Source organism: Dromiciops gliroides, chromosome 4, assembly GCF_019393635.1.
Source record: "Dromiciops gliroides isolate mDroGli1 chromosome 4, mDroGli1.pri, whole genome shotgun sequence".
NCBI classification, from domain to species: Eukaryota; Metazoa; Chordata; class Mammalia; order Microbiotheria; family Microbiotheriidae; genus Dromiciops; species Dromiciops gliroides.
The window spans coordinates 15,324,592-15,348,263 of record NC_057864.1 but is presented as its reverse complement, the minus strand read 5'-3'; the positions used below and the strand labels follow the sequence as shown (position 1 = coordinate 15,348,263).

Here is a 23,672-nt window from a genome sequence, read left to right as displayed (position 1 = left end):
CAGCCATTCCCCAATGGATGGGCAGCTCCTCCATTTCCAGTTCCTTGTCACCACAAAAAGAGCAGCTGTGAATATCTTTGTACATGTGGGTCCTTCCCCTTTTCTATGATTCCTGTTTTCACTTTAAGTGATAGTCCTGTGAACGACAGTTTGAGTATTTCAGGGAAGCCAGGGCTGCTGAAATGCGGTTGATGGGGAGGGTGAAAGAAAAAGCTTGTTTACTTGTGGATGATGGTGGAAATGTCAAATATCCAGCACTTTCCTCCCAGTCTCATGTTTTTTTAGGTGGGGGAAAGCTCAGAGTGCAGCACAGGAGAGGAGTGGGCGGGTGAGCACTGACATCTTGGAAATAGGCAAGCTACCAGTCAGGACTTATTTTGCTGTTGATTGTGTAGACACAAGAAAGAGATGGAGAAAATGTGAACAATGAAGGTGATACTTAAAACTGTGTTGCTTGTACCAGCTAGCTCTTCAATACTTCTTCCTCTCCTCCCCCACCCCTGCCCGTAGCCCTTCCAGGCCTGACTCTGGGGCTGCCCTGGGCAGGGGACAAAGTTGTCTCACTTAAGTCAAAAAGCACCGTCCCTTCTCTTAGGGCTTTGTTTCTCATTCAACATCACCACCACAAAAACGAGAAAGTCCTGCTAGAGACATCCTTGCCAGTATTGATGGAGGAAGGGAGAGCACACACAGGGAGTCCAGACAACATATCTGGAGGAAAATACTGAGATGGCCAGTCTTGGCATTGTCTACGAGAAGCCTTTGGGAGCACGTGAGAGTCTCATCACCCTCTTCTGATGAGCTCTGAAGTCACTGTGCACAAGTTATGCACAAGCCCCATTCTGGAGGGGGTAGTGGTGTCATTTGTTAGCTCAACCTTTGGCCTCTCTGTTGTCCTTGGCTTTGGGTTTTCTCTTTGGGGAATTGGGTGGTACCGGTTGTGGAGACATTTTAGAATAAAAAACATTGAAAACGGCGGTCATAAGGATTCGTTTCTTCAGGAGAGATCAGTGGGATAGGATAAAGGGAGTTTCCCCCCTTTCCCTACAGGTTTTCATTCTTTTGTTGTTGCTCAGAGAAGCCACCCAGTCCATTGGGAAAAGCCTGAAATGATCCGGGCCTGTGTCTGCTGTCACCTAGCCCTGGACTCTTGAATCACTCTCTCTCTCTTAGTTTCCTCATCTGTAGAATGAGAAGGTGGGACCAGACAAGTCCTAAAGCCCTCGCAGTGGTAACACTTTGTGGGTGGGAGCCTATGAGATCTGTTGGGCTTGGCAGTTTCCAGGAGAGAAAAGGTATCATCCATTTAAAAAATGTTTCCTATGTGATGGAGAGCTGTATCCGCCCCTGGAGGAAACACAGGCAGTTTTTGCGAACCTGGAATCTTCCTTAGTTTGGCTTCTTAGAGAAAAGGGAAATGGCTCCTTGGCTCCATATCCAGGGCTCTGTCTCTCAGCCCAGTGAGAAAAAACCAGGGAGGCAAAAGTTGGAATTCCTGCTCTGTGTATTGGGTTTATTGAAGTCATTTTCTTTCTCCTTTTAGACCAGTCTGCTTGGTTCTGAATGAAGTTCCGTTTATGTCCATATGGTTCTTACTTGTATCCACTTTTAGGTGAGTCAGACTGGCCTTTGTATATAATCTTCCCCAAAGGCCGCCCGCTGAGTTTCACATGGCCGTGTCTGGTTTGTTTCCTCCCCAGCATGCTTCCTCTTCTTCTGAAAGACCAGCTCGCACTGGCCTCTGTGGTGACCACACTAGGCTTTGCAGTGGTTTCTGCAGCGTCCTTTCCGATATTCGAAGACGTTTCTGAAGAAGAATTGCGATTAAAGTCCTTCTCCATGCGTGTTCAGAGGCATGTCCCTGGTTTCAAGGTTCCGACGAAGATGCTAAAAACTGGGGTAAGTCAGTTCATTGTCAAGGAATTGTCCTGTGTTGTACGTCCCTCTCTGTAGAGGGCACAAAGCAGGACTTTGCTGATCATTGCGAGGTATTCACCAGTTGATGCAGAATGTCCCCTTGGAGGCTTGGAGGTCCTCCTGACAAGGCAGCTCTGCCTCTGTCTGAGGGCCGCCAGGAGCTGCTGTGGAGCGCGGCAGGGGAAGCCTCATGGGATGTTAGTCATGGCGCTGAACCTTGTTTCCCCTGGGTGAAAGAACAGAGAGGCGAGGGAGGTCAGGGGAGGTGGGCCAGGCTTTTTGTCTCTAAGTACAGAAATGCTATGTGAATGAGCCATCTACTGGATTTTTAAAATAGTTCCTTATCACAGACTGTCGTTTAAATAGGCATTATTTGCATAATATAAAAAAATACTGAACCCTCATTGCTCCACCAAAAAAAAAAAACTCACAAAATATCTCTGACATCAAAAATACTGGCATCGCATAAGTCATCTGACCAAAATTGACAATACTACACCCTAATAAGTTTTGCCCCAGAAAGCTTAAAAGAATATTTTTTCTAGACCAGAATTTTGTTTTCTTTCATTTTTTCGCAAAAGATTAATTCATTTGACAGTTACCTCTTGAGTATCCACTGTTTATTAATTGTCATTCTGGTGCAGGGGGAGGGAACATACAAAGATGAACAAGAAGACCTGCCCTCAGCTAGTTTAGGGGAGCCATGATAACGGTGCAATCTTGGGAGGGAGGGAATGCACATTTTATTATCCCCACTTTACAAATGAAGAAACTGAGGTACATATGATCTGCTCTTGGCCAAGGGCAAAGCCAGAGCTCTTGGCTCCATTCCAGAAAACTTTCTACTGCTCCGTGGTGCCTTCACAGTAAATAAGAAAGGTCACTTGGGACTAAGGTGATTGTAGACACCCCCTTAAAGGACAGCTTCCTAAGTGCTGTGATTTCTTGGCAGAGTACCCAAGGTCTAGGGATACGTCTTTTTTTTTTTTTTTTTAGTGAGGCAATTGGGGTTAAGTGACTTACCCAGGGTCACATAGCTAGTACGTGTTAAGTGTCTGAGGTCAGATTTGAACTCAGGTCCTCCTGAATCCAAGGCCGGTGCTCTATCCATTTCGCCATCTAGCTGCCCCGGGATACTTCTTTTTGTCAATAGGGTTTTTTTGGGGGGCCCTTGCTGAACATTCCCTCCATGTCCCTTCCTGGCCCAGCATTCTGATTGTTGAGGTGACACTTCTCTGTGTAGATGCTCCACCAAGTGATGACTCTGCAGCCTGAGTCAGGAGGCACTAACCTGGTTTCCCCAGGAGAAGCTCTTGTGGCCAGGCGAGGCTGCACACGGACTCCCCACGCTTTCATTTTGGCTCCTCCCCTCTCAGTGTTGTGGGGTGGCTGTGTCTGCCTCAGAGCTTCAGTGTGCTCTGGAGATGGTGGCCAGGTAGGCACGCACCCCTCAGGGCTCAGGTTTTCATCCCCCCTCAGCACCTTCCTCTGCCATGAGGTCTCTCATCTTCTGGTTTGGTACCGTAGCGGTTGTGTTGGGTGAGGCTCTAAGCTGCTGGTGCTCTAGCAGGGGCCTTATTTTTGTGCTTCCTGTAGTGCCAGTCCACAGCAAGTGTTTGGATTATCTTTGTTGAATCGAACAGCTGACGAGCATTCTTTTTGTTTGTTTTTTGTTTTTTTACTGAGGCACTTGGGATTAAGTGACTTGCCCAGGGTCACACAGCTAGTAAGTGTTAAGTGTCTGAGGCCAGATTTGAAATCAGGTTCTCCTGAATCTAGGGCCGGTGCTGTATCCACTGTGTCACCTAGCTGCCCCCTCAGATGACGAGCATTCTTAACAGCCATACAGTATAAGCATGGTGCCATCATATGACAACTCAGGCATGTCACAGTCAGCTTGGATTTTCAGCCACCTCAAAGAGTGTGTGTGTGTGTGTGTGTAGGGGATGCCAACAGTGAAGTCTGGATCAGATTCACCTTTTGTTCCAAACCTCAGTCCCCGGGGGCCCCTGGGAGAGATGCATATGGCAGTGTTGCTGCTACCCTTGTCTCTAGATGGTCCCTCTAACTCAGACCTTCTCTTCTTGTTACAGTTTCTGGTGTCTGTAACATTGATGAGCCTTCTGACTCTGATGAGCATCACTGTGGAGCCTCCACACAAGCTGCCTGACCTCTTTCCTGTTTTGGTGTGTCTTGTTTCCTCTCTGCACTTTCTCCTTTTCTTGATCTACTTTAATGTCATAAATCTGTGGGATCACAGAAATGGAAGAAACCAGAAGAAAATCAACTAATTGTCCTCAGAAAAGCAGCAGAGCCAGATGATTTTTAAAATGTGACTGTTGCTGAAATTTCATTCACTCATGCTGTCCAAAAGGAAAATCCCATTGAGAATCATGTCTTTTAGAGCAAAGAGGTTGGTGAACATGAGGCAGCATGGCTGGGTGGACGGGCAGAAATCAGGAAGCCTTCTCCCCATAGACTTTGGCCAAGTGGCCTGATTTGTTCTTGTGCTCCCAGGCACATCAGCAGGGCTGGAATTTCCACAGCTAGGGTGCCTGATCCCAGTGAATTCCCAAGCTTGGGCCCCAAGCCCCACATATGGGGACCAGAGTACAGCTAAGGTTCTTCTCTCTACTATGCCTTAGCCACGTTAGGGTAGGGTTTCATCCTGCCCAAGGGCTCCTTTAAGGGCTATTTCCTAAATCGTTGTGCTGTGGGCTTGGCTGCCCTGGTATACCCTGGAGCTTGATGGGATCATGTGGCCTTCTCTTTTTCAAGAGGACACTGAAATTTAGATCAACACTTGCTTTAGGACTTGTAGCGATCCCAAAAAAGGATGTATGGACTTTTCCACAACTTTAATTGGTTTCATCAAGCTGGAATAGTCTTTAAAAAAATAATCTTGGAAAATCAAAAATTGGGTGATTAAAAAAGTAGACGATACAAAATTGTTTGAAATTGGATGGTTCCCAAGGACTTTCTCCTTCGGACATATGTGTAATGGGCACGCACTTATTTTTACAAGGCTTGACTACCCAGAGCACCACTTTATTAGATGCAACTAGAAATCCTTTCTTTCCACTTTCAATCCAACCTCTTCAGTAGGAGAGGCTCCTTATTTGAATTTCTCGTGGCTCTTGCCTCTTCTCCGTGACCTCTCCCCTTTCTGGGGTGATGCAGTTTACTTAAGGGGTCATCCACAGTATTTCATGCCTCTGGATCCTTTTCTCATGTGACACAATGAAGACTGCCAAGGCCACTCCAGTAATAACTGGGCCTCAGTATCATACTTCATGTTAACATGACCTCTTTAATAGGGTAGAAGGAGTCACTTGCCAAAGCCCATTTCTACCAGGGAATCTCAGTATGAATACTGCATCTCCTTCATGTCTTAACCACTGGCCATAGTTTCCTGTTGTACTTTGTGATAAAAAATAAAGCAAATCATGTCATTGGCAATATTTTGTTAAATGAATTCTTAGTGATCTAGCAAAGTGCTTACAGGTCACCCCTGATGGCAGTTTCAAGGGTGGCTCTGGAGAGTGGCCAGCTGAGAGAAGACTCTGTGTGTGTGTGTGTGTGTGTGTGTGTGTGTGAGAGAGACAGAGAGAGAGAGAGAGAGAGAGAGAGAAGCCCCGGTGTGGGCAAGGCAGAAATCATGAAGTGTTTCTTTCTCAGAGCAAACACACACAAAGACTCGCAGGGCAAGTCAGCATAGATGAGCAGCCTTGAATCCTTGCAGCATCAGCAGGATCCCTGCTCCTTGTCCATGGCCACCATCTGTAATCATTGTGCCCGTATGTCAACAGCGGAGCTAGCTGGGAGAGACTCCCAGGGATGGTTTTTAGCACCATGTTTGTATTAATGCATGAGAAGGACTGGAGCAAGGTTCATGAGATAATGATCCAAGTTTTATTTGTAACCTCTTTGATACAAATTGGAATAGAAAAAGACTTAATAAAGCTGCACTGTTGCCTAAATAATGAGTAAGTCAAGAGGCGAATGCCTCCCAGAAAGCTTCCTGCGTGTGTGCTATGAATTCTTTAACACTGTCCGCAGTAGTCAACATAAAGGTTTGTACCTGCGTTGTTACCTGAAAAACTGATGTAACCATCAGAATCATCCAAGTTTCAAAGCAGTGTTCCCTTAACCTTGTGACGCTTTGAGGTCCAAGTAATCGAGGGCATGCTGGTTCTCCATGAATTATCCTCTTCATGTATCGACACTACCCACAAGCATTCGCCGTCTGCTCGGCATCAGGCACCGTGCTGGGTGCAGGGGAGGCAAAGACAGGAGGCCGGTGTCAAACACACAAGCTTGATGACTAAAATACGAACTTTTCTTCTCTCAAGTGGATACGTGGCATGTTCACCTGGAATCCTGGCCAAAAGACCCTGGCGGACTGTGCCCAGAGGGTCCAGTGAGAAGATGGGGCCTCTAGTACAGCCCACGGGATGGGTCACCGGGCCAGACTTGCTAAGGAATTGCTAGTACAAAGACTTGGGCCTCAGAAAAGATGCTGGTTCTTTCCTTGCTGTAAAGTATAATGAATGGTCCCTCTTTAGGGAGGGGCCCATTGATGAGAAATGGCATCATCTTCATCTCCAGGGAGGTTGGTCAACGCTCCTTAAACCAAAGCAGGGGTCTCTACACGTGCATCCTAACTAGCCATGTACATGTGTCACGGCCCTTTGAGGCGATGGGGGAGCTCAGTGGCACACTCTGTCCACACGACAAGCCACACCCCAGAGGCGGCCCTGAAGGCCGCCTGGCGGGATGATGGTGGGAGACAGATGGGGTGCGGCCCAGTAGAAGGTCTCAAATCTCGGTCGCTCGCTTCTGTTCAGTCATTTGTACACCAGGACCACCTGCTCTTTCTCCCCGTACAAAAACATTAGTTTTCGTCCTTCATGTGGCCTCCAGGGGTATTAAAGGGTGAGCCACCCGATCTAGGCCAGGCCAAAGTGGGGAACAGTGTGCAGCTGACCCAGCTGTTCCGAAGCCAAAGTTTAGGGTGCCAGGAGGGCAAACACACAGGAACTGGTTGAATAGCATCGAGCATGTGCCTACATAGCTTGAAACAAGGTAATTTAACCCCTTGGGGCCCCATAGGCTAATGTTGGTTTTAATGCGGAAACTTCCCCCAGCTTGTACCAAGTGAATATATTATGGCAGTTCTGAAATTTGGGAAACTGCCTGAAGTTAAGAACAAAACCATCAGATGCAGAGAGTGGGGATTTGGGAGCTATTGTGTTCTTGTCCCTTGAAGCAAGTCTGCGGCCTGACTGCTATTTCATGAGGAGTCCCAGCTGCGTTCACATCTTTGGCAGCTGGACTTTCTCCCTCATCAGTGGTCTTGCCACTCCCCCTTTACATACTGTATTCCCCCACTAGAAGGTCAGCTTCGTCATTTGCTGGTATTTGTACCCCTAGTGCTCTGTACGAGGCCTGGCACATACCTCTAGTGGGCCAGCTAGCCTTACTTTGTAAGACATTTCACTGTTTCTGTTTGATTCATGGACTGCAGATTTCTCTCCATAGCAGATTTGTTTTGATTTTTACCCTCTAGGCATTCCATTTTAGGCATCTTCACATGTCTCTCATACTGGCCTAGGTCTCTGACAACGCTTTACAAGAAATAAAGAAGTGGCTCCTGTGTCTAGAGCATGGTCAGGCACTAGGGGAACCCTAGGATTCAGCAAAGACAGTCCCTGCCCTGAGGCATTTCCAGTATAGTAGACACCAATACGGTGGTAAATCGGAGAGGTGAGGGTTACCTTCTTCATGGAAGTGGATGGGACTCCAGCCACCAGAGATCGGGGGAGCTCTACCAGCAAAGGGGAAGGGAGTGCACCCCAGGCATCGGCACAGCCTAGAACAAGGGTCTGGGGGTGATCTCTTAGGCCTCAGCCAATGGCCAAGGGTTGCAAAATGACGAACTCCCCCTATTCACACAGCAACAGTTGCATGCACTTTATTGGAAATCATGTCACACTTTGTGGCCAATTTAGCAAAGGATGCTTTTTCCCAGAGAAAAGCTTGGCAACTGGGCTCCGAAGAAAGCCTCATGTAACAAGTACTTCCAGCTACTGCCTCCAGCAGGAAGGTTGTCCTGACGTAAAGCTCACCCGCTGTGCCCCTCCATTCCCCGCCACCCAGGCCTCTAGCCCAGAGTCCACACTACAGGCCTTTGGACACTCAAAGTTGTGAGGCTGCCCCTGCCCCCACATCTTCCCTGGCCAGAGCCACAACCCTCAGCCAGTCTTAGGTGCCATGGCCTCGAGGCCCCTCTCTGGGCACGCCAGTTTATCAATATCCTTGAACTGTGGCGTCCTGAATGGCAAACAATACTACAGATGGGGTTGGACCAGGATGGCGTGAGAAGAGACCATTACCTCCTTATTCCTGAAAGCCACACGTCGGTGCAGTCCAAGATGGCCTTGGGTCTCTGTGGTAGCCACAGCACATCACTGTCTCATATTGAGCTGGCAGTCCACTAAGACTCTGAGATCATTAAATCACTATCCATGTAGATTTAATCCCTTCTATGAATGCTGTGTTATTTCTAATGCGATAACAAGAGTAAATTGCCTGACATGTAGAAGGCACTACACAAATGCTTATTCCCTTCCTCATACCTTTTGTACATACATACACACACATACATAAAGAGTTACGAAAAACAGAAAACACAACCAGCACCTCTTCCTGGCAATAACATGAGAGGATGGTTTTTGATACATTAAATGAGAAAGTTGGTGATTCCCACCAGGCCTCTCCCCTCAAAATCACATGAATGATGTTATCTCTTAATCTGGGAATCAGATTTAATTTGTGAAATTTAGTGCTTTTCTAAAACTGGGAAAAAAACCGATTCCACCAAGTATACCATTACGTGCTTTATTAAACTTCCATGTAGTATAAAAAATTGTGCTACAGAATAATAAATCAGGATCCTTTTCCATACAAGCTTTCCTAAAAGAGTCATGAAGAAATGTATTATTTACATTGAGATTATCTGCTGGTGTGCGGAGTAAAGTTTAAATTAGATGCAAGAAATGTTATCTCGATGTGCACCTGCCTAGTTCCGTGAGCCATCCCGAACTGGTATTTGCTGGGCAGATTGGTTTACAAACATTTCTTCTGTCCCTTTAAATATGACCAAGCAGATGTCGAATTTGGTGTCCATACTGAATGCATTTCTTCCTAATGCCTGTGGGATATAAAAGATGATGAAGTCATCAGGCGTTAGGGTCTAAATTAACATATGCATGCCACACTTGAGCTAAGAAATGATCAAGTAGCCATTTCCAGATATTAAAAATAGCATTTACAAGCCAGCAAGAGTATTTAAAGGATTGGTTTTGCAACTCAACATTTTTCTCATACCTTTGAAAATTCAATTCTGGCCAGATACTTCCAAGTTCGAAGCTGTTTGTTTGCTTATGTTTGAATCAGCCATGCAAGACCTGTGAGCACAACCATAAAATACTTTTGCTTAATTAGGAGCAGTCAGCATTTTTCTTCTGACGAGACACTCTTCACCTGATGGTGACTGGACAAAAGCCTGAACAAACATAATCTTGAAGCAAAGACCTCTGGCAGTTTTAAATCTTGGAGTCATCAACTAAAAGCACAAACCCAATGAGCCCCTTGAGTGCAAGCATGCAAACTACCAGCAGGTGCTTTGGCTGACGGCTGTCCAATCGCCCCAATTTATCCAAGTTGCCGTGTCCCACTAGGGACTCCTGCCTGGTGACGAGGATGCGACAAGAATGCATGGAGCCCGGAGAGCCTACAACTAAAGGGGACCTTGAAAAAAAAAGCAGGGACCATGGAATGGGGTCAGAAGAGAAGAACAAGGGGCAGCTAGGTGGTGCAGTGGATAAAGCACTGGCCCTGGATTCAGGAGGACCTGATTTTTAAATCTGGCCTCAGACACTTGACACTTAGTAGCTGTGTGACCCTGGGCAAGTCACTTAACCCTCATTGCCCTGCAAAAAAAAAGAAAAAAAAAAGAACAAACTGTTCTCAAAAAGATGGTAAACTATTAGCTATATGAAAGATTGTTCCAGATTACTGACAAGAGAAATGCACATCAAAACAACTCTGACGTCCATGTCAGATTATTAAGGACAAGATGGTGACAGAGCATTCTGGAAAGCACTTTGAGATGATGCCAACAGAGGGACCAAAGTGTCTACAATCTTTGACCTGGAGATCCTGCCACTAGGTGTATGCCCCAAGGAGGTCAAAGACAGACAGAAGCAAAGGTCTTATATATACCCAAAGACTCCTAACAGCACTTTTTTGTGGTTACCCCAAACTGGAAACAAAGTAGGGACCCACTGATTGAGGGAGGAATAGCTAAGTAAGCTGTGATGCAAGAAGGCATGAGAATAAGGAACTAGCATAAAAACAGTGAATATGAGTAATTCAGAGAAACTCAGGCACATGGATGCAAACTATTGCAGAGCAAAGGCCGTCACTCAGCATGTTTAAGCCCCTATGAGGTGCCAGGCACTGGAGATATGAGGAAGGGCACAAAAGTCTCCACTTTCAAGGAATCTGACGTTGCCGTCCCTCACAAATGCTCCATCTCTGCTCGGTGAACTCTGAAATTCCCTTGTCTGATCGCCGTCTATTGGCATCTCATCTTTCCTTCTGCCTGGCATCCCCGCTATCAATCCACACCATGACCTCCAGCCTTCAACTCTTTAGTCCCCTCCCAGGCTATCATCACCCCTGCACTGGCTCCACTCTCTTCCTCCATCTTTGCTCCTTGGTGAACCAGTTCAAGTATAGACTGTTTCCAACTCGAGTCCCTTAACCCCTTACCACTGACCTTGTCCAGCTAAGCTTCTGCCCAGCACCATTTCCCAGCATCTGCTGTCTTCCCTCCAACACACGTGCTACTGTCATAGCCCTCATTGCTGCAAGGAAGTCTTTTTATACTTCCCTAGTCAACTTCCTCTCCCACTCCCACCAGCTCTTCCAGACACTTTTGTCCCTCCTAAAGCCTCCCAAAGTTTCCCCTCCCTTCCCAGCTTCTCAGCTAAGAACCTTGTCTCGCATTTCACTGAAAAAATTGAGGCTATTCATCAAGAGCTTTTCTCCCTTCTTCATTGCCTATCACCCAGATGCCACTCTTTTCTTCTTCACTTCTGTCTCAGTGAAGAGCTGACCCTCTTCCTGACCAAAGCTAATCCCTTTACCTGCCCAAGTGATCTCATTCTATCCCATCTCGTCCAGCAGATTGCCCTGTTATCCCCCCTCTCTCAATTATCTTCAGTTTCTCCCTGTCTACTGGATGCTCCCATCCTTCAAACAAAACCCTCCATTTGTTCCCTCCATCCCTACTGCCTATCAGCCCATCTCTCTCCTCTCTTGCGACTAAACTCCTCAAGAAGGTTGTCTACAATAGGTACCTCCACTTCCTTTTCCTTCACTATCTTCTTGATGCTATAGTGTGGCTCCTTACCTCATTTTCCTCTATCTGAAGCTACCAGTGATCTCTTAATTGCCAAGTGTAACAGCCTTTTCTCAATCCTCATTCTCCTTGGCCTCTTTGCAGCCTCTGACAGTCAGTCACCCTCTTCTGGACATCTCTCTTCTCTCCAGATTGTTGTTGTCCTCCTCCATAGCTCATGTGTTCTACTGTTCCTTCTCAGTCTCCTCTGTTGGTCCTTCTTCCTGGGCCCTCTTTTCTTTTCCATCGGCTCCCATGGATTCAATGCAAACCTCGATGCAGATGTTTCTTATCCAGCCCTAAACTCTCCCCTAATCTCCAACTGCCAATTAGACATTGTGAAGAGGGAGGAAGCACAGCATGACAACAGTCTGGAGAGTAGTCACAGCCTCGGGCTCTGTCCCGAGAGTGACGTGTCACAGATGAAGGTCACAGCTCCAAGCAGGCTCAGTATGAAGATCTAGGTGCCCTATTTCAGAATGACCCTGCTAAGTGACCAGGGCATGTCGTACAAGGAACACCAAAAGAGGCTGCCCATCTTGGGCCTGCAGAAGGGAAGACTGGGGGGGAAGAATGATAGCAGTCCCCACGTGTCTGAAGGGCTATCAGGTGGAAGAGGGGCTGGCTAAGTCTGCCGCCACACGGCAGAGAGAATTAGGAGCAGACGCAGATCTAGGTTCAGTGTGGGAACAATTTCCAAATCATTAGCACTATCCAAAAATGGAATGGGCTGCCTCAAATGAATACTGGGTGACCCCAGATGGGGATGCTGTAAGCCTAATTCTTAGTTCTGGGAGTCAGGGGAGCAGGACTATTGGGGAAGGTTCCAACTTCATTCCATGTGAAATTCCTAGCACATTAAGACAGGTGATTCAGCATGGTGTAAGGGAGAGAACAGTGGCCTCAGGAAGATGTGGGTTCAAGTCCTCTCTGACATATCCTGGCAGTGACCCTGGTCTAGTCCTCTTGTCTCTTAGTGCTGTAGGCAGCTCTCTGCAGAAGATGACCTGCCCTACACTAGTCAAGGTCATTTCCTTATGGGGAGCTTCTTATGCCAAGGCAGTCACAGGTCTAGGCTCTCCTTGGCCTACGATGAAACAATCCTCCCTGAAAACGATGGCAACAAAGAGCCCTCCATTGGGAATCGAGCCTCAGACTAGAACAACGCGCTGGCTGCTGACAAACCTGACTTCGCTTCTCTGGCCTCGTCAGCAGTGCACTGTCCCTGTTACAATCTGCCTGGCATGGCTCTGATGGAGAAGGGGTGTTAGGATGGGTGCCACACGAGGCAGGATGTGATCTGATGTTGTCTAAGTCGGGCCTTTTCCTCTAGAGCAATCTGTGTAGAGTTGGGGTTTCATTAATTGTCCTTTACAATCCATTAATGTATGGAGGGAACTCACTCAAGTTGGGCACCTCAGGATAGCCTCGCACCCATGAACGTTTTTTTAAAAGCATTTTAATATCTACTTCAGTGTAATGGTTTTCCTTTGTAATTCTATAGACTGTATTTGATGTTTAAAGACAGTGTTCTGAGAAGGGGTCTCTGTGTTTTGTCAAGCTAAGCTGCCACAGGGGTCCAGGACATACGCAGAAAGATGTAAGAACCCAAGCTCAACATAGAAGTCATAGAAATTCTTTTTTCTTTTTTGTTTTGTTTTGCAGGGCAATGAGGGTTAAGTGACTTGCCCAGGGTCATACAGCTAGTAAATGTCAAGTGTCTGAGGCTGGATTTTAACTCAGGTCCTAAGAAAACTCTCATTTCCTGTAACTTACTTTGCAAACATTTTAAGTGACATTAATGTTTCTACTCAGAGGCAGGTATTTCAATACCACTTTAACGTTCTGAATTTTGCTTGCAGATTGTGCTGTAATCCTGTCCCTTTGGGGAGGCCAAAACAGGTCTGGGGTAGGCGGAGCTTGGACTTGCCCCTTGCGTCACATCTCAGCCTAAAAGATGACACCACCTCTGTCTTACCATGGGCTTCATGGTCTGGCAGCCTTAGGTTAGGATAAAGCACCGTCCAGAGCGGAGCTAAAGAGAAAAAGGAGGTTATTCATCAGTCATGAAGTTTAATTATATGACTGAGGCGGAGTGAATCACAACTGGGAGCTGAGTTACCACTAACAAGTATGAGAAGGTGTTAAATGGAGGAATCCTTTGCATAATCTCCTTGATAGGTTTCTGACAGGACACTGAAGGATGCCTTGATGCTTCTTGGGCTGGACTGATCGATGGGCAGCTCACTGCCAACATGTGACCTGGCAATACTAGGCTAGCTAGCAGCTCACAACTAAGATTTTTGTTACAATTTAAGTACCCCTTTATTATTATTCATGAGAAAGTTGCCATCTCTCCAACTCAAGGATGTTCTAGTTCTGTCTCTACCTGACACTTGCTCTTCCCGTAATTTCTTATGTAGACCTCAACAGACTAGCTCAATCAATGGATGATACATCTATTTTCTGTTTTCTAGCAGAAAACAAAAATAAGCAAGAGAAATAATTTTCCCTTTTTTTTTTTCTTTTTGCTGGGCGATGAGGCTTAAGTGACTTGCCCAGGGTCACACAGCTAGTAAGTGTCAAGTGTCTGAGGTCGGATTTGAACTCAGGTCCTCCTGAATCCAGGGCCAGTACTTTATCCACTGCGCCACCTAGCTGCCCCCTAATTTCCCCATTTAAACCAAAGACAAGGAAAGTCTGCAGAATTTAGCCACAAAAGCAAAATGTTACCTCAAGTCAATAATGGACTGTAGGAATTCATAGCTGTTAAGATGACCAAAATCTGTGGCGGGAAAAAAATTAAGTGATTTTAAAATGACTTGTCAAAAACTAGAAGTAAATATTTTCAGTGAAATAAAATTACAGCTAAAATAGACAACGCACAACACAAAGTCTGCTAAATGTCCCTGATATGTGAGAACGCGGGGGTTATTAAGTGCCATGTGCTGGGGATCCAAAGGCGGCCAAAACAATCCTCGCCTTAAGGAGCTTCTGGACTAATGGGAGAGACAAAGTGCCAACAAACAGGGTCAAGTAGAGAGAACCGCAAGAGGGAAGAGGCCCCAGAATTAAGGGGAATCAGAGGTTTCCTCCAGGAACAAGCCTTCAGCTGGGCCTCTGAGGAGGGAGGCAGAGCTGGCGCTGTGTTGTACACACCAGTGACCAGGATGATTCTTGTTTTTGAAAACATGGAGTTGGTTGGTGGTGACCCAGGGCTCACTGAGCAGATCCGGCCCACCACTTTCTTCTATAAATGAATGAGACTTTCCTTGTGAATATCCATAACCACAGATCCCAGCACCACTCTGGTGATTAGCCAGGCTGGCCCTTTAACCAGTCAATCAACAAACCAAAGAAGCATTTAATAATTGCCTACTGTGTGCCTGGTGCACACAACACAAAGATGAAAGAATTGGTGTTCTTGTAAACTTACAGCCTAGGAGAAGAGAGAGCATGTGCCTCTAAGTCTAGGCAAGGGACAATGTAATATTTGTAGGGGGGGGGGAGGGGAAATCAGGCCTTAGGCAGGTGTTGTCTGGGCTGACTCTGAAGGATAAAAGGTGGCAGAGGTGAAGAGGGAGAGCATCCCAAGAATGTGGTGCATGGGCAGCAGCAAGAAGTTTGGCTGGAATGTGGGGTGTGTGAGGGGGAGGATGGGAAAAGAGTCTGGAAGACAGGCTAGAATCAGCATGAATGAAAGGCTCTGTTCACCACATGACCACTCGATAGACTAGTACTTGCTCAATCAATGGACAATACCTCTTGTGGAGGGGATGTGTGCTTGAACACAGGGACTGGGTTGGATTCAGTCACTGGGGTGTCCAGAGCAGTCAATGCCACATGCAGGTGAAAGCTTGGAGAGGTGCTGGCACTTGGGTTTTGAAAAGGTATCAGATGGAAGTGGGATGAGGGGTTTCCTTGGGCTACAGGAAAGAACTAGAAGCAGCGGGTGGTGTAGGAAGTACGACAGGGACAGGCACCAGAGAAGGACACCCCTCCCTGCTCCTGATCCATAGCCTCAGGGCTCTAGAGAGAGGTCCAGGGCACTGAGTGCTTAAGTCACTTAAGCACAGCCTCACAACTTCCTGGCTCTCTATCCAATATGCATCACTGCCTCCCTCCTAATAAAAATCATCACCAGGTGGGGGGAGGGGGCAGGCCCTCTGGGGAGCTCTCCAAGCATAGGCCAGATGCTCGAGGTGATGAAGCACGGGCTCTTTGTGAGCCGGGGTCGGTCCAGATGGCTGCTGAGGCCCCTTCCCAGTTCCCATGCCTGGTACAGGAGCCATCTTCCAAACCCTGGGTTTCTCCTGGCATTGCTCCAGGGTAGCTAGCATGGAACACAGCATGTGTAGTGAGGACAGGTATCGGGCACCCCCAGGGCAATGGGGAGAGGCTGCCACGCGGCCCCATGAGGCGCTGAAGACATTCAGCAAAGGAGCCTGATCATCCCGGGAGGACAACGACAAGAGTCACAGGGCAGGGGGATTTGCAGGGCCTTCTGGGATGAACTCAGGATCCATTGAGGCTGGGAAGGATCAGTGAACTGTTCTGTCAGCCCTGACCTTGGTGTCTGCACGTCCACTCGAGAGAGGTAATGGAAGGAAGGCGCACAGGCCTGAGCCTAGAGTAAGAAACCACCATAGGCCAGGAAGCTGAAGTCAGACCTGACCCTAAGGAGAATAACTATCTTAAAGGCAATCGACAGCACATACAGGTGCTCCCTGAAATGAAGCCAATGCTTATCATGCTGGGGAGAATTTCTGCAAACTCCTGAGGCTAACCAGAAGGGGCTGTTTACATTTTACACACTGCCCATGACAGCTTCTCTGGCACAGAAGAGGCTCCTAATCACTGAGAAGTTAAAATAAAGACCTTTGCAGGACTAGACTCCATTCTGCATGTGGGATTGAGAACAGGCCTTTTCCAGTGAGACAGAGAGACAACTTTGAGCTGATCAGGCCTACTTGAGGACAACTTTAATTTCATGATTCAATTAATCTTGTCTCCCCATACTTCCTAATTGAACTGTGGGTGGGATGACTGACTGGCATGGTTAAGCCTTGCTGGGACAGCGCATTGTGAGGGGGAACTGATGGTGGACTAAATATGGTTCTACATAACCACGGCCAAAGGCTCTTCCTATAGTTATTTAGAAATTTTAATTACAGTGAAGGTAGAAGATACCTCCCTAAAACTAGGTTTAATGATGACAAAAATACAGCCATTCTAAAAGCTGTCTCTACTTTCTTGTTTCATGGTTTTGTGTGTGTGTGTGTGTGTTTAGGGTTTTTTTTTTTTGGTGAGGCAATGGGGGTTAAGTGACTTGCCCAGGGTCACACAGCTAGTAAGTGTCAAGTATCTGAGGCCGGATTTGAACTCAGGTCCTCTTGAATCCAGGGCCAGTGCTCTATCCACTGCACCACCTAGCTGCCCCTCTACTTTCTTCTAGATTATAGTTGAATTTAATTTCTAAGTGACTAATGTGAAAATCTTGGCTTTCCTCTGGATTGTTTCCCCTCCCTTATGATTTGAATAAAACCAATTTTTTTCTTCAATGTGAGGCCTAAAATCAATCAAATGTCTCTTCCATTCCCCTCCCTACTCTTAATTACTATGCAACCCACCAGTATTATTATGTATTTCACAGATTATATATATATACACACACATATATACATGTGTGTGTGTGTATATGTATATATATGAAAATAAACCACCAACCCCAAAACCTTGTCTATCCTCTTAAATTGGGGGGAGTTTTAGGTGAGTGGGGTGAGGTTGGAGAGGACAGAGGAAAGACAAGTTCTAGTACTCTATAACATTTACAGAGCTAAAACAGGAAAAAAAATGTTCACCTGTCAGGTGATATAAAACCAATCTTCTCCTAAATGTAGCAGAATAATTTTCTCCACCTCAAGCACAGTTAAAGCCTTCGGTCTATTCATTACTGTCTTTTTATAGTATTTTTATTTAATAAAACCTATTAAGACTACCATACAAATCTCTTTACTTATGCTTTTATCTTTTAACTGATCAATTTTTATATTGCTGACATCCCTTCTTGCCCATCTGCTCATTTAAACATTCACAGCATCTGAGATATGTCTCTGGAGAAAATGTCGGTAAAATTTGTTAGAGCGGGCAAATGTGTGTGAGTCAGTGATAGCACATGACGAAATGCTTCTCACAGAATCAAATTTGTTTCTGTAGTAAGCAGAACTGTTTAAATGTTATTTATTTTTATGTTTCAAAGAAAATATATTGTGAAGTGCTGCATTGATTTAATACGCAACAATGTCTGTGTACACGCTGGAGAAGGAGAATTTATGAAACCTTTGCACAAGTCCTTTAATTGAATTTTCCAAATCTCTCACCACACACAAATAATCAATACCTTCTGCAGAGAAAACCAGTCAGAATTATTACAGTCTTTCTTTTCCATTTTGTTGTCATCAGCACATACACAGTACCTGGCTATCTGCAATGTCGGAGCACTCTGCTCAGGCCTCTCTTGAACATAATTGTTGCTAAGTGAGTCTAGCCTGACCATCCGTCTACAAATTATTTAAATGATCAAGTGACACAGAGCAAGGAAGTTTTGAACCCAGTAGAAATGACAGAGGAGTCCCTGAATATTCATGTACCAGTTGAAGTATTTCATTAAGCCCCTGGGTAAGTTGAAAGCAGTCATTTTTTAAATGACCTGTACATCTTGTTACAAAAGCACTGGTAAACAGAGGACAATGGTCGGAAGCCTGACAAGTGTCTCTCTGGGGGTTTGGTGGAAGCCAGGAGATGCACAGGAGTGAACACTGAAGGGTGGGGAGAAGAAGAGAACACCAAGTGGAACAGCATTAGAGCAGGATCTTTTTGGTTGTTATTCCCCCAAAATTCATCTTTAAAATTTCCAGGGGCAGCTAGGTGGTGCGGTGGATAGAGCACCGGCCCTGGAGTCAGGAGGACCTGAGTTCAAATGTGGCTTCAGACACTACTAGCTGTGTGACCCTGGGCAAGTCACTTAACCCCAATTGCCTCACTTAAAAAAAAAAAAAAAACCCAAACCTTCCAAGCAGGCTTTTATTCAGCTGAAGCACATCTTTGGAAAAAGATGTAGACTAATGTACACATAAAAAAGAAACAAAGATGCATGTTATGGGAATAAAAGTGTGCAGCTCAGAGGCTGGGTTTTCTCCCCAAGGAAGGCTCTGAGTGGGAGTCATACATACATTAAGTGAAAGAAAAAAAACCCTACTCCAGTGGGTGGTAGAAAGAATCAATCTACAATATAGTCTGAGAATAATGGAGGAACTTGGTCACTTAAAAATCCTCCAACCAAGCCTCCCTTTACAATGTAAAAAGAACACAGCTGACTGTAAAAATACCCCAAAAACCCATAGAAATTCTGGTTCAGATAAATTTGTTTTCAAGCCTAGTCCTAGAAATTCTGAAATATTTTCTACCCAAAACAGCTGAAATAGTCATTTTTTTTTTTTAGAATACTGTTTGCTATCAGCCCACAAAGTTTGGCCTTACATTTTCATTTAAAATATGCATAACCTAACCTACACATTTTTTCTCAGAACAGATAAAATGTGTTTTGGACTGAAGCTCATGGTTTAGATTTCATCTCTTGGCAAAGTCTGTGCAGTCTGCTTACACTCTAATCAAAAATATTTTGTTTACTCTAAGTGCTAGTCACGGACAAACAATGAAGCTATTTTTTATGTCCTTAACAAAAACGGAATATACCAAATGCTGAAGAATGCTGCCCATTGACTAAGGAATGTTTTCTATCAAGTTGTTTTAAGTAGAGGCTGTTTATGTAAAGTAAATAAATTTCATGCCTTACCATGTGATGATAATGTGACATTCCATCTATACCAACCCACAGAAGAGGCCTAGGGTTTCTATCTTTAGCATAACTAATTAAAAATAATGATGAAAATCCACATCCGAATCCAACAGTCAAAGAATCTTTCATTCCACTGTTCACCAAATGGCCACAAAGTTAACATTCCTATGGAATATGGAGTGAGGAATACTTCCCACTGTACTTTATAAAAACAAAGAAATGACCCTTCTTTGATACCAATTTCTATCTGGAAATGAAATCCTTTCTATTCCAGGTACCCCCAAATTCTCACCAAAATCAATTCATTTGATTATACTAGAAGATTCACATTCCCTCAGCCCCATGTATACAATGTCATTTGTATGAACTGGGAAGTATCTACTTTCTGAAACAGTGGTTTCATTTCCAGAATTTTCTTCTTATTGCCGACATGAGAAATTCCTACTGAACAAAACAAGCTCAGTAATGAGACAGATAAGTAAATCAATGACATAAAAGCCCGAAGTCGAGGGCCAGGGGCAGGACTTCTGATGCTGCTGATTCCATAAGCCCATGAAAACCCAACTGTGAGAAAATAATTACTAATAAGGGGTTTCTTGGGGGGACACAGAGATCAGTTTCTCAGTCCGTTCTCCACCCCACCCCCTACCCTCACTTCAGAAAGTCCAGTTCTTCAGGAAACTTTATTTGGGACAAACTCATGGGAACAAATGAAATGGAGATCTATTCTCTTGTCGAGCTCAGTGAAGGACTGACGGGATCAAACCACACCTAGATAATGAACTTTAGCAAGGGCCTTTCTCCCTGCTGTCATCTGTGGAATTCATTTGTGGAATTGAATGATGCTAACCAATTAGCTTTGCTCAATGTATAATGACCCACCTCTACCAAATGAGGATCACAACTCTTAGAAGGGGCCAGAAACTCGGGGGGGGGGGGGGGCCTGTTCCTGACTCTCTGGCTTGTTGATCTTCTGAACTCTCTTGGGTCTCCTTGGAACCAAGTGCTGGACACAGTATGTGTTTTTGGGCTTTTCTCCTGCTCTCGCTAGCTGTCGTACTTAAGCTCTCTCCCTGCTTTCTCTACGTGGCCTGAGACCATGAGAAGTTTGGAAGACTCGTGGTCAATTCTTTACTGGTATATCATAGTAATAAATTATTGTATTTTGACCCCAAACTGGTATCTATAGCCAAAGTAATTAATTTAAAAAAACACTACCCTTGGTGGATGGTCTTTGAACAGTGAAAAATAATCACGTTTCTTTGGGGCTTCACAATTATGTTAAATGGCAAAACCCAATATATCTTGCAAAGTTGTCTAATTTTTATAAATCCCAGTACTATCAAGACTCCAGGAATCAAAAAAGAAACCAGGTATTTTCCCACTTAACTCCTGAAACTGTTGATGGTATAATGCAGAAAAGTGCTATCAAAGGAAAATGTAAAAAAACAAAAGTTGGAAGCAAGCACCAAAATGAGAATAAGCCAAAGCTGATCCTTTCTGGATGTGGGCTAAAGCTCACTTAAAAGAAACTGCAGCTACATTTCCTTCTTTTCAGAGCTGCTGATGTCTGGCACTGAGAGCACAGGTACACAGACATCAAAATGTCGGGCCTGCTACTTCTTTACTACCAACACATTGGAAAATCGGGCAAAAGAAGCAGCAAGTTCTGAAAAGCATCAACTTCTTGCATTGCCTCTGCCAAGAGCACCACTAAAAGGACTGAATACACTGTCTTAGCTCAGATACTAGGAAAACAAGCTTCAAGCCATCTCTCTGGGGGCATCAATTTTCAAAAACTATCTGAAAACTGAGAGGCTGAAAACATCAATGCAGGGAAAAGGAAGTGCTTCTCTCTTAGAACTCCAAAGGGAGACCTTTAGTCCAATGTTCTGAGTACATTTTTTGTTTGCTTGTTGTCAGCTTCAGTTCTCAAGAGAAATTTTTAAATCACAACTCAGATCACCAGATCTTTGTAATATTTTAGGGGTGGGAGTAGGGGTGGGGAAGTTATTTATATATGTGAACATGCCCTCCATAAACGCAGGTAGCGACCAACCACTTGGAAGCTTATAAAATATCCTCAGGGGAGTAAAGTGACTCATCTCTGGTCACAAAAGCAGCAAGAACAAAGGAAGATCTGAACCCAGGACTCCCCAGCTCATGGGCCAGCATGTTGACAAAAGAACAAACAGCAGGAAAGAAACCACTAAGTTTAAGTGAGTGATATCATCACTTAACACACTAGCCAACAGGCCCAAGCTAACTGGAAATGAACCTAGTTCATCAAAGACATTAAACTACATAAAATAAAATCAAGAAAAATCACTGGAGATCATCTGAGGTAGCAGGGACCACGTAGACACTAGCTGAGAAAACCCAACTTTGCATCCCACACTGGGAAATGCTCGAGGGCAAGAATGCTCGGCCATTGGAACGTCGTTAATGATTTACAATTTTCCCAATGCTGGTCATAAGTGATTTTTCTGGACTCTGTGGATCGCATCTCTACTGGGTGATGACTACTTAATGCCAACTGATGGAGGCACTGGTGGCTCTCATTCTCTGTCCCTCAAAAGAAAAAGGCCCAACTTATGCCACCAACTCAAACTTGTGTTTCAAATGACATGAGTGTCATGCGAGAGGGAGGTCTCAGGCCTCAGCATCTCTACCGTTTCTCATGTGAAGTTTGTGTCCACTCCAAAGGACTCAGTAGGGAATGACTTTCCCCATTCATCAATCACTATGGTAGACGAGAGAGGACAACAAATATCCTTACCTCTTGGGAAGTGTTTTGGTGTTTTCTTTTTCAGCTGTTTCTGTTGTCTTACTTTCATCACTGGAAAAAAACCAACATCTTTCAAAGTTAATATCCACCAAATCTCAGGTAACCCTACACAGAGATAGCAGCTTTTTCAGGAAAAGAAAGAGAAAACACAGAACTGCAGGCATAAAATCTAAGATGTGTGGCCTTAACGTACATAACTTCAGGGTTTCCTAAACTAAGTTGGGCCTGGGACCATCTAGGGCTTGGAACGTAGCAAGAAGCCCAAGTACAGGAGACGTGGTCTGGGAGATCAGTGGTTTTGGAATCCTCCCTGGAACCAAGAGGAATTGGGAAATATTTGGATCAAAAAGAGGATATGAAGAATATTTGCATACTAAAAACTTCTGCATGAAACAAGTATTTCTAATCCCTACACGTATGATACTTCAGAGGAAAAACTGTCACCAGAACTGAAACGCTTTCATGGAGCCCCATGATAATAGGAACCTACAAAGCACTTTAAGGTTTCCAATCTGCTTTTCATTCATTATTTCTTTCCCAATTTTTCAGATAGAGAAACTGAGGCTCAGAGACCTTCTGTGCCCCAAGGGCGGGAGGCAGAACGGTATCAAGGACTCTTCTAGTGCTCATTCCCAACATTTTAGTGACGACCCACTCCACAGAAGTGGCCTTTGCCGTGTCAAAACCTATGGTGGGTTGTTCAGTTTCACTCTTTGGAAATGCCACCCCTCTACTGAGCAGGCAAGTAAGTGGCTCCCTCTCATTTTAACTGGAGCCACAGTAATCCTGCCACCTGTCAAAACTGCAGAAATGGCATCAACTACGTTTGACGTATTTAAGAATTTTATCAGACTAGAAAATGGTTAATTACAGAGGGAATGCCTTCTTTTGCACAAATTGTAAAGCTTAAGAGACAATCTGGAAAAATGCAGCAAGTGTATCTACTCTACTCGCTCATGAAAACTCCACAATGCTTATTACTCAGTTCTCTGGTCTTCTGCACTTCGCTTTTCAAGTCCAATGATGTACAGGAAAGACCGATGAGACTTTCCAGCTCTGGCCGGCCCACCAAGGCCTAAAAATAAAACAGGGAGGACGTTAAAATTGGGTTAATAAGACTGTTTCAGCTGCTCATCACTATCTTACAGTGCTCTGCTTGGCCAAACAAAATAGCCCTTGCCATTTTCTTCATTTGAAATTGAAGCCCTTCAGTGTTCAGGAACTGCCCAAAGAGCAGGGATGTCCCGTGACATTCAATGACATCCCAAGCACAGCAATGTTTCAGGGGAATTCACCCCTGCTCTTGTGGAGACTGGGCCTCCCTGGAGCTCACAGAACCACCAGAATCCTAGAGCTGCTTAAGAGAGCACTGGACATTGCTACGAGGGGACACACAAACTCTGTTGTGATGGTCACCCTGAACACATGGTTGCTTACTAGCAGGATACAACGCACATACAAATAACTCTACTGGAAAATGTATCCTTATAAAGGAATAAAAGGAGTACAAAGTGCTTACTGTGTGAGGTGAGAAGGAAAGATCAGAAAACCTCAAACTAGTTAAATATCCTCAAATTTTATTTAAGTTTTCAAAAAGTTTATTTATGGGGGGACCCTAAGAAATAAAAATGGTAAGCTTC

The 23,672-nt window shown here is 45.0% G+C and overlaps 2 protein-coding genes across 3 annotated transcripts in view; one reads left to right on the top strand and one right to left on the bottom strand.

Annotated features, from left to right (window-relative positions):
- Window positions 1-5,376, top strand: part of ALG6 (ALG6 alpha-1,3-glucosyltransferase) — a 53,483-nt gene extending 48,107 nt beyond the window's left edge. For both annotated transcript variants that reach the window (XM_044004893.1, XM_044004892.1), the window contains exons 13-15: window positions 1,544-1,612; window positions 1,701-1,899; window positions 4,011-5,376. In XM_044004893.1, coding sequence (XP_043860828.1) covers window positions 1,544-1,612; window positions 1,701-1,899; window positions 4,011-4,208 — 466 coding nt within the window. In that variant the 3' untranslated portion in view covers window positions 4,209-5,376. The remainder of the gene's footprint in view (window positions 1-1,543; window positions 1,613-1,700; window positions 1,900-4,010) is intronic.
- Window positions 5,377-16,809: 11,433 nt separating this feature from the next.
- The window catches only part of LOC122753766 (integrin subunit beta 3 binding protein), a 39,070-nt gene continuing 32,207 nt past the window's right edge, over window positions 16,810-23,672 (bottom strand). The window contains exons 6-8 of the mRNA XM_044001433.1: window positions 23,014-23,107; window positions 22,024-22,083; window positions 16,810-18,204 (exon numbers count right to left, since the gene is read on the bottom strand). Coding sequence (XP_043857368.1) covers window positions 18,080-18,204; window positions 22,024-22,083; window positions 23,014-23,107 — 279 coding nt within the window. The 3' untranslated portion in view covers window positions 16,810-18,079. The remainder of the gene's footprint in view (window positions 18,205-22,023; window positions 22,084-23,013; window positions 23,108-23,672) is intronic.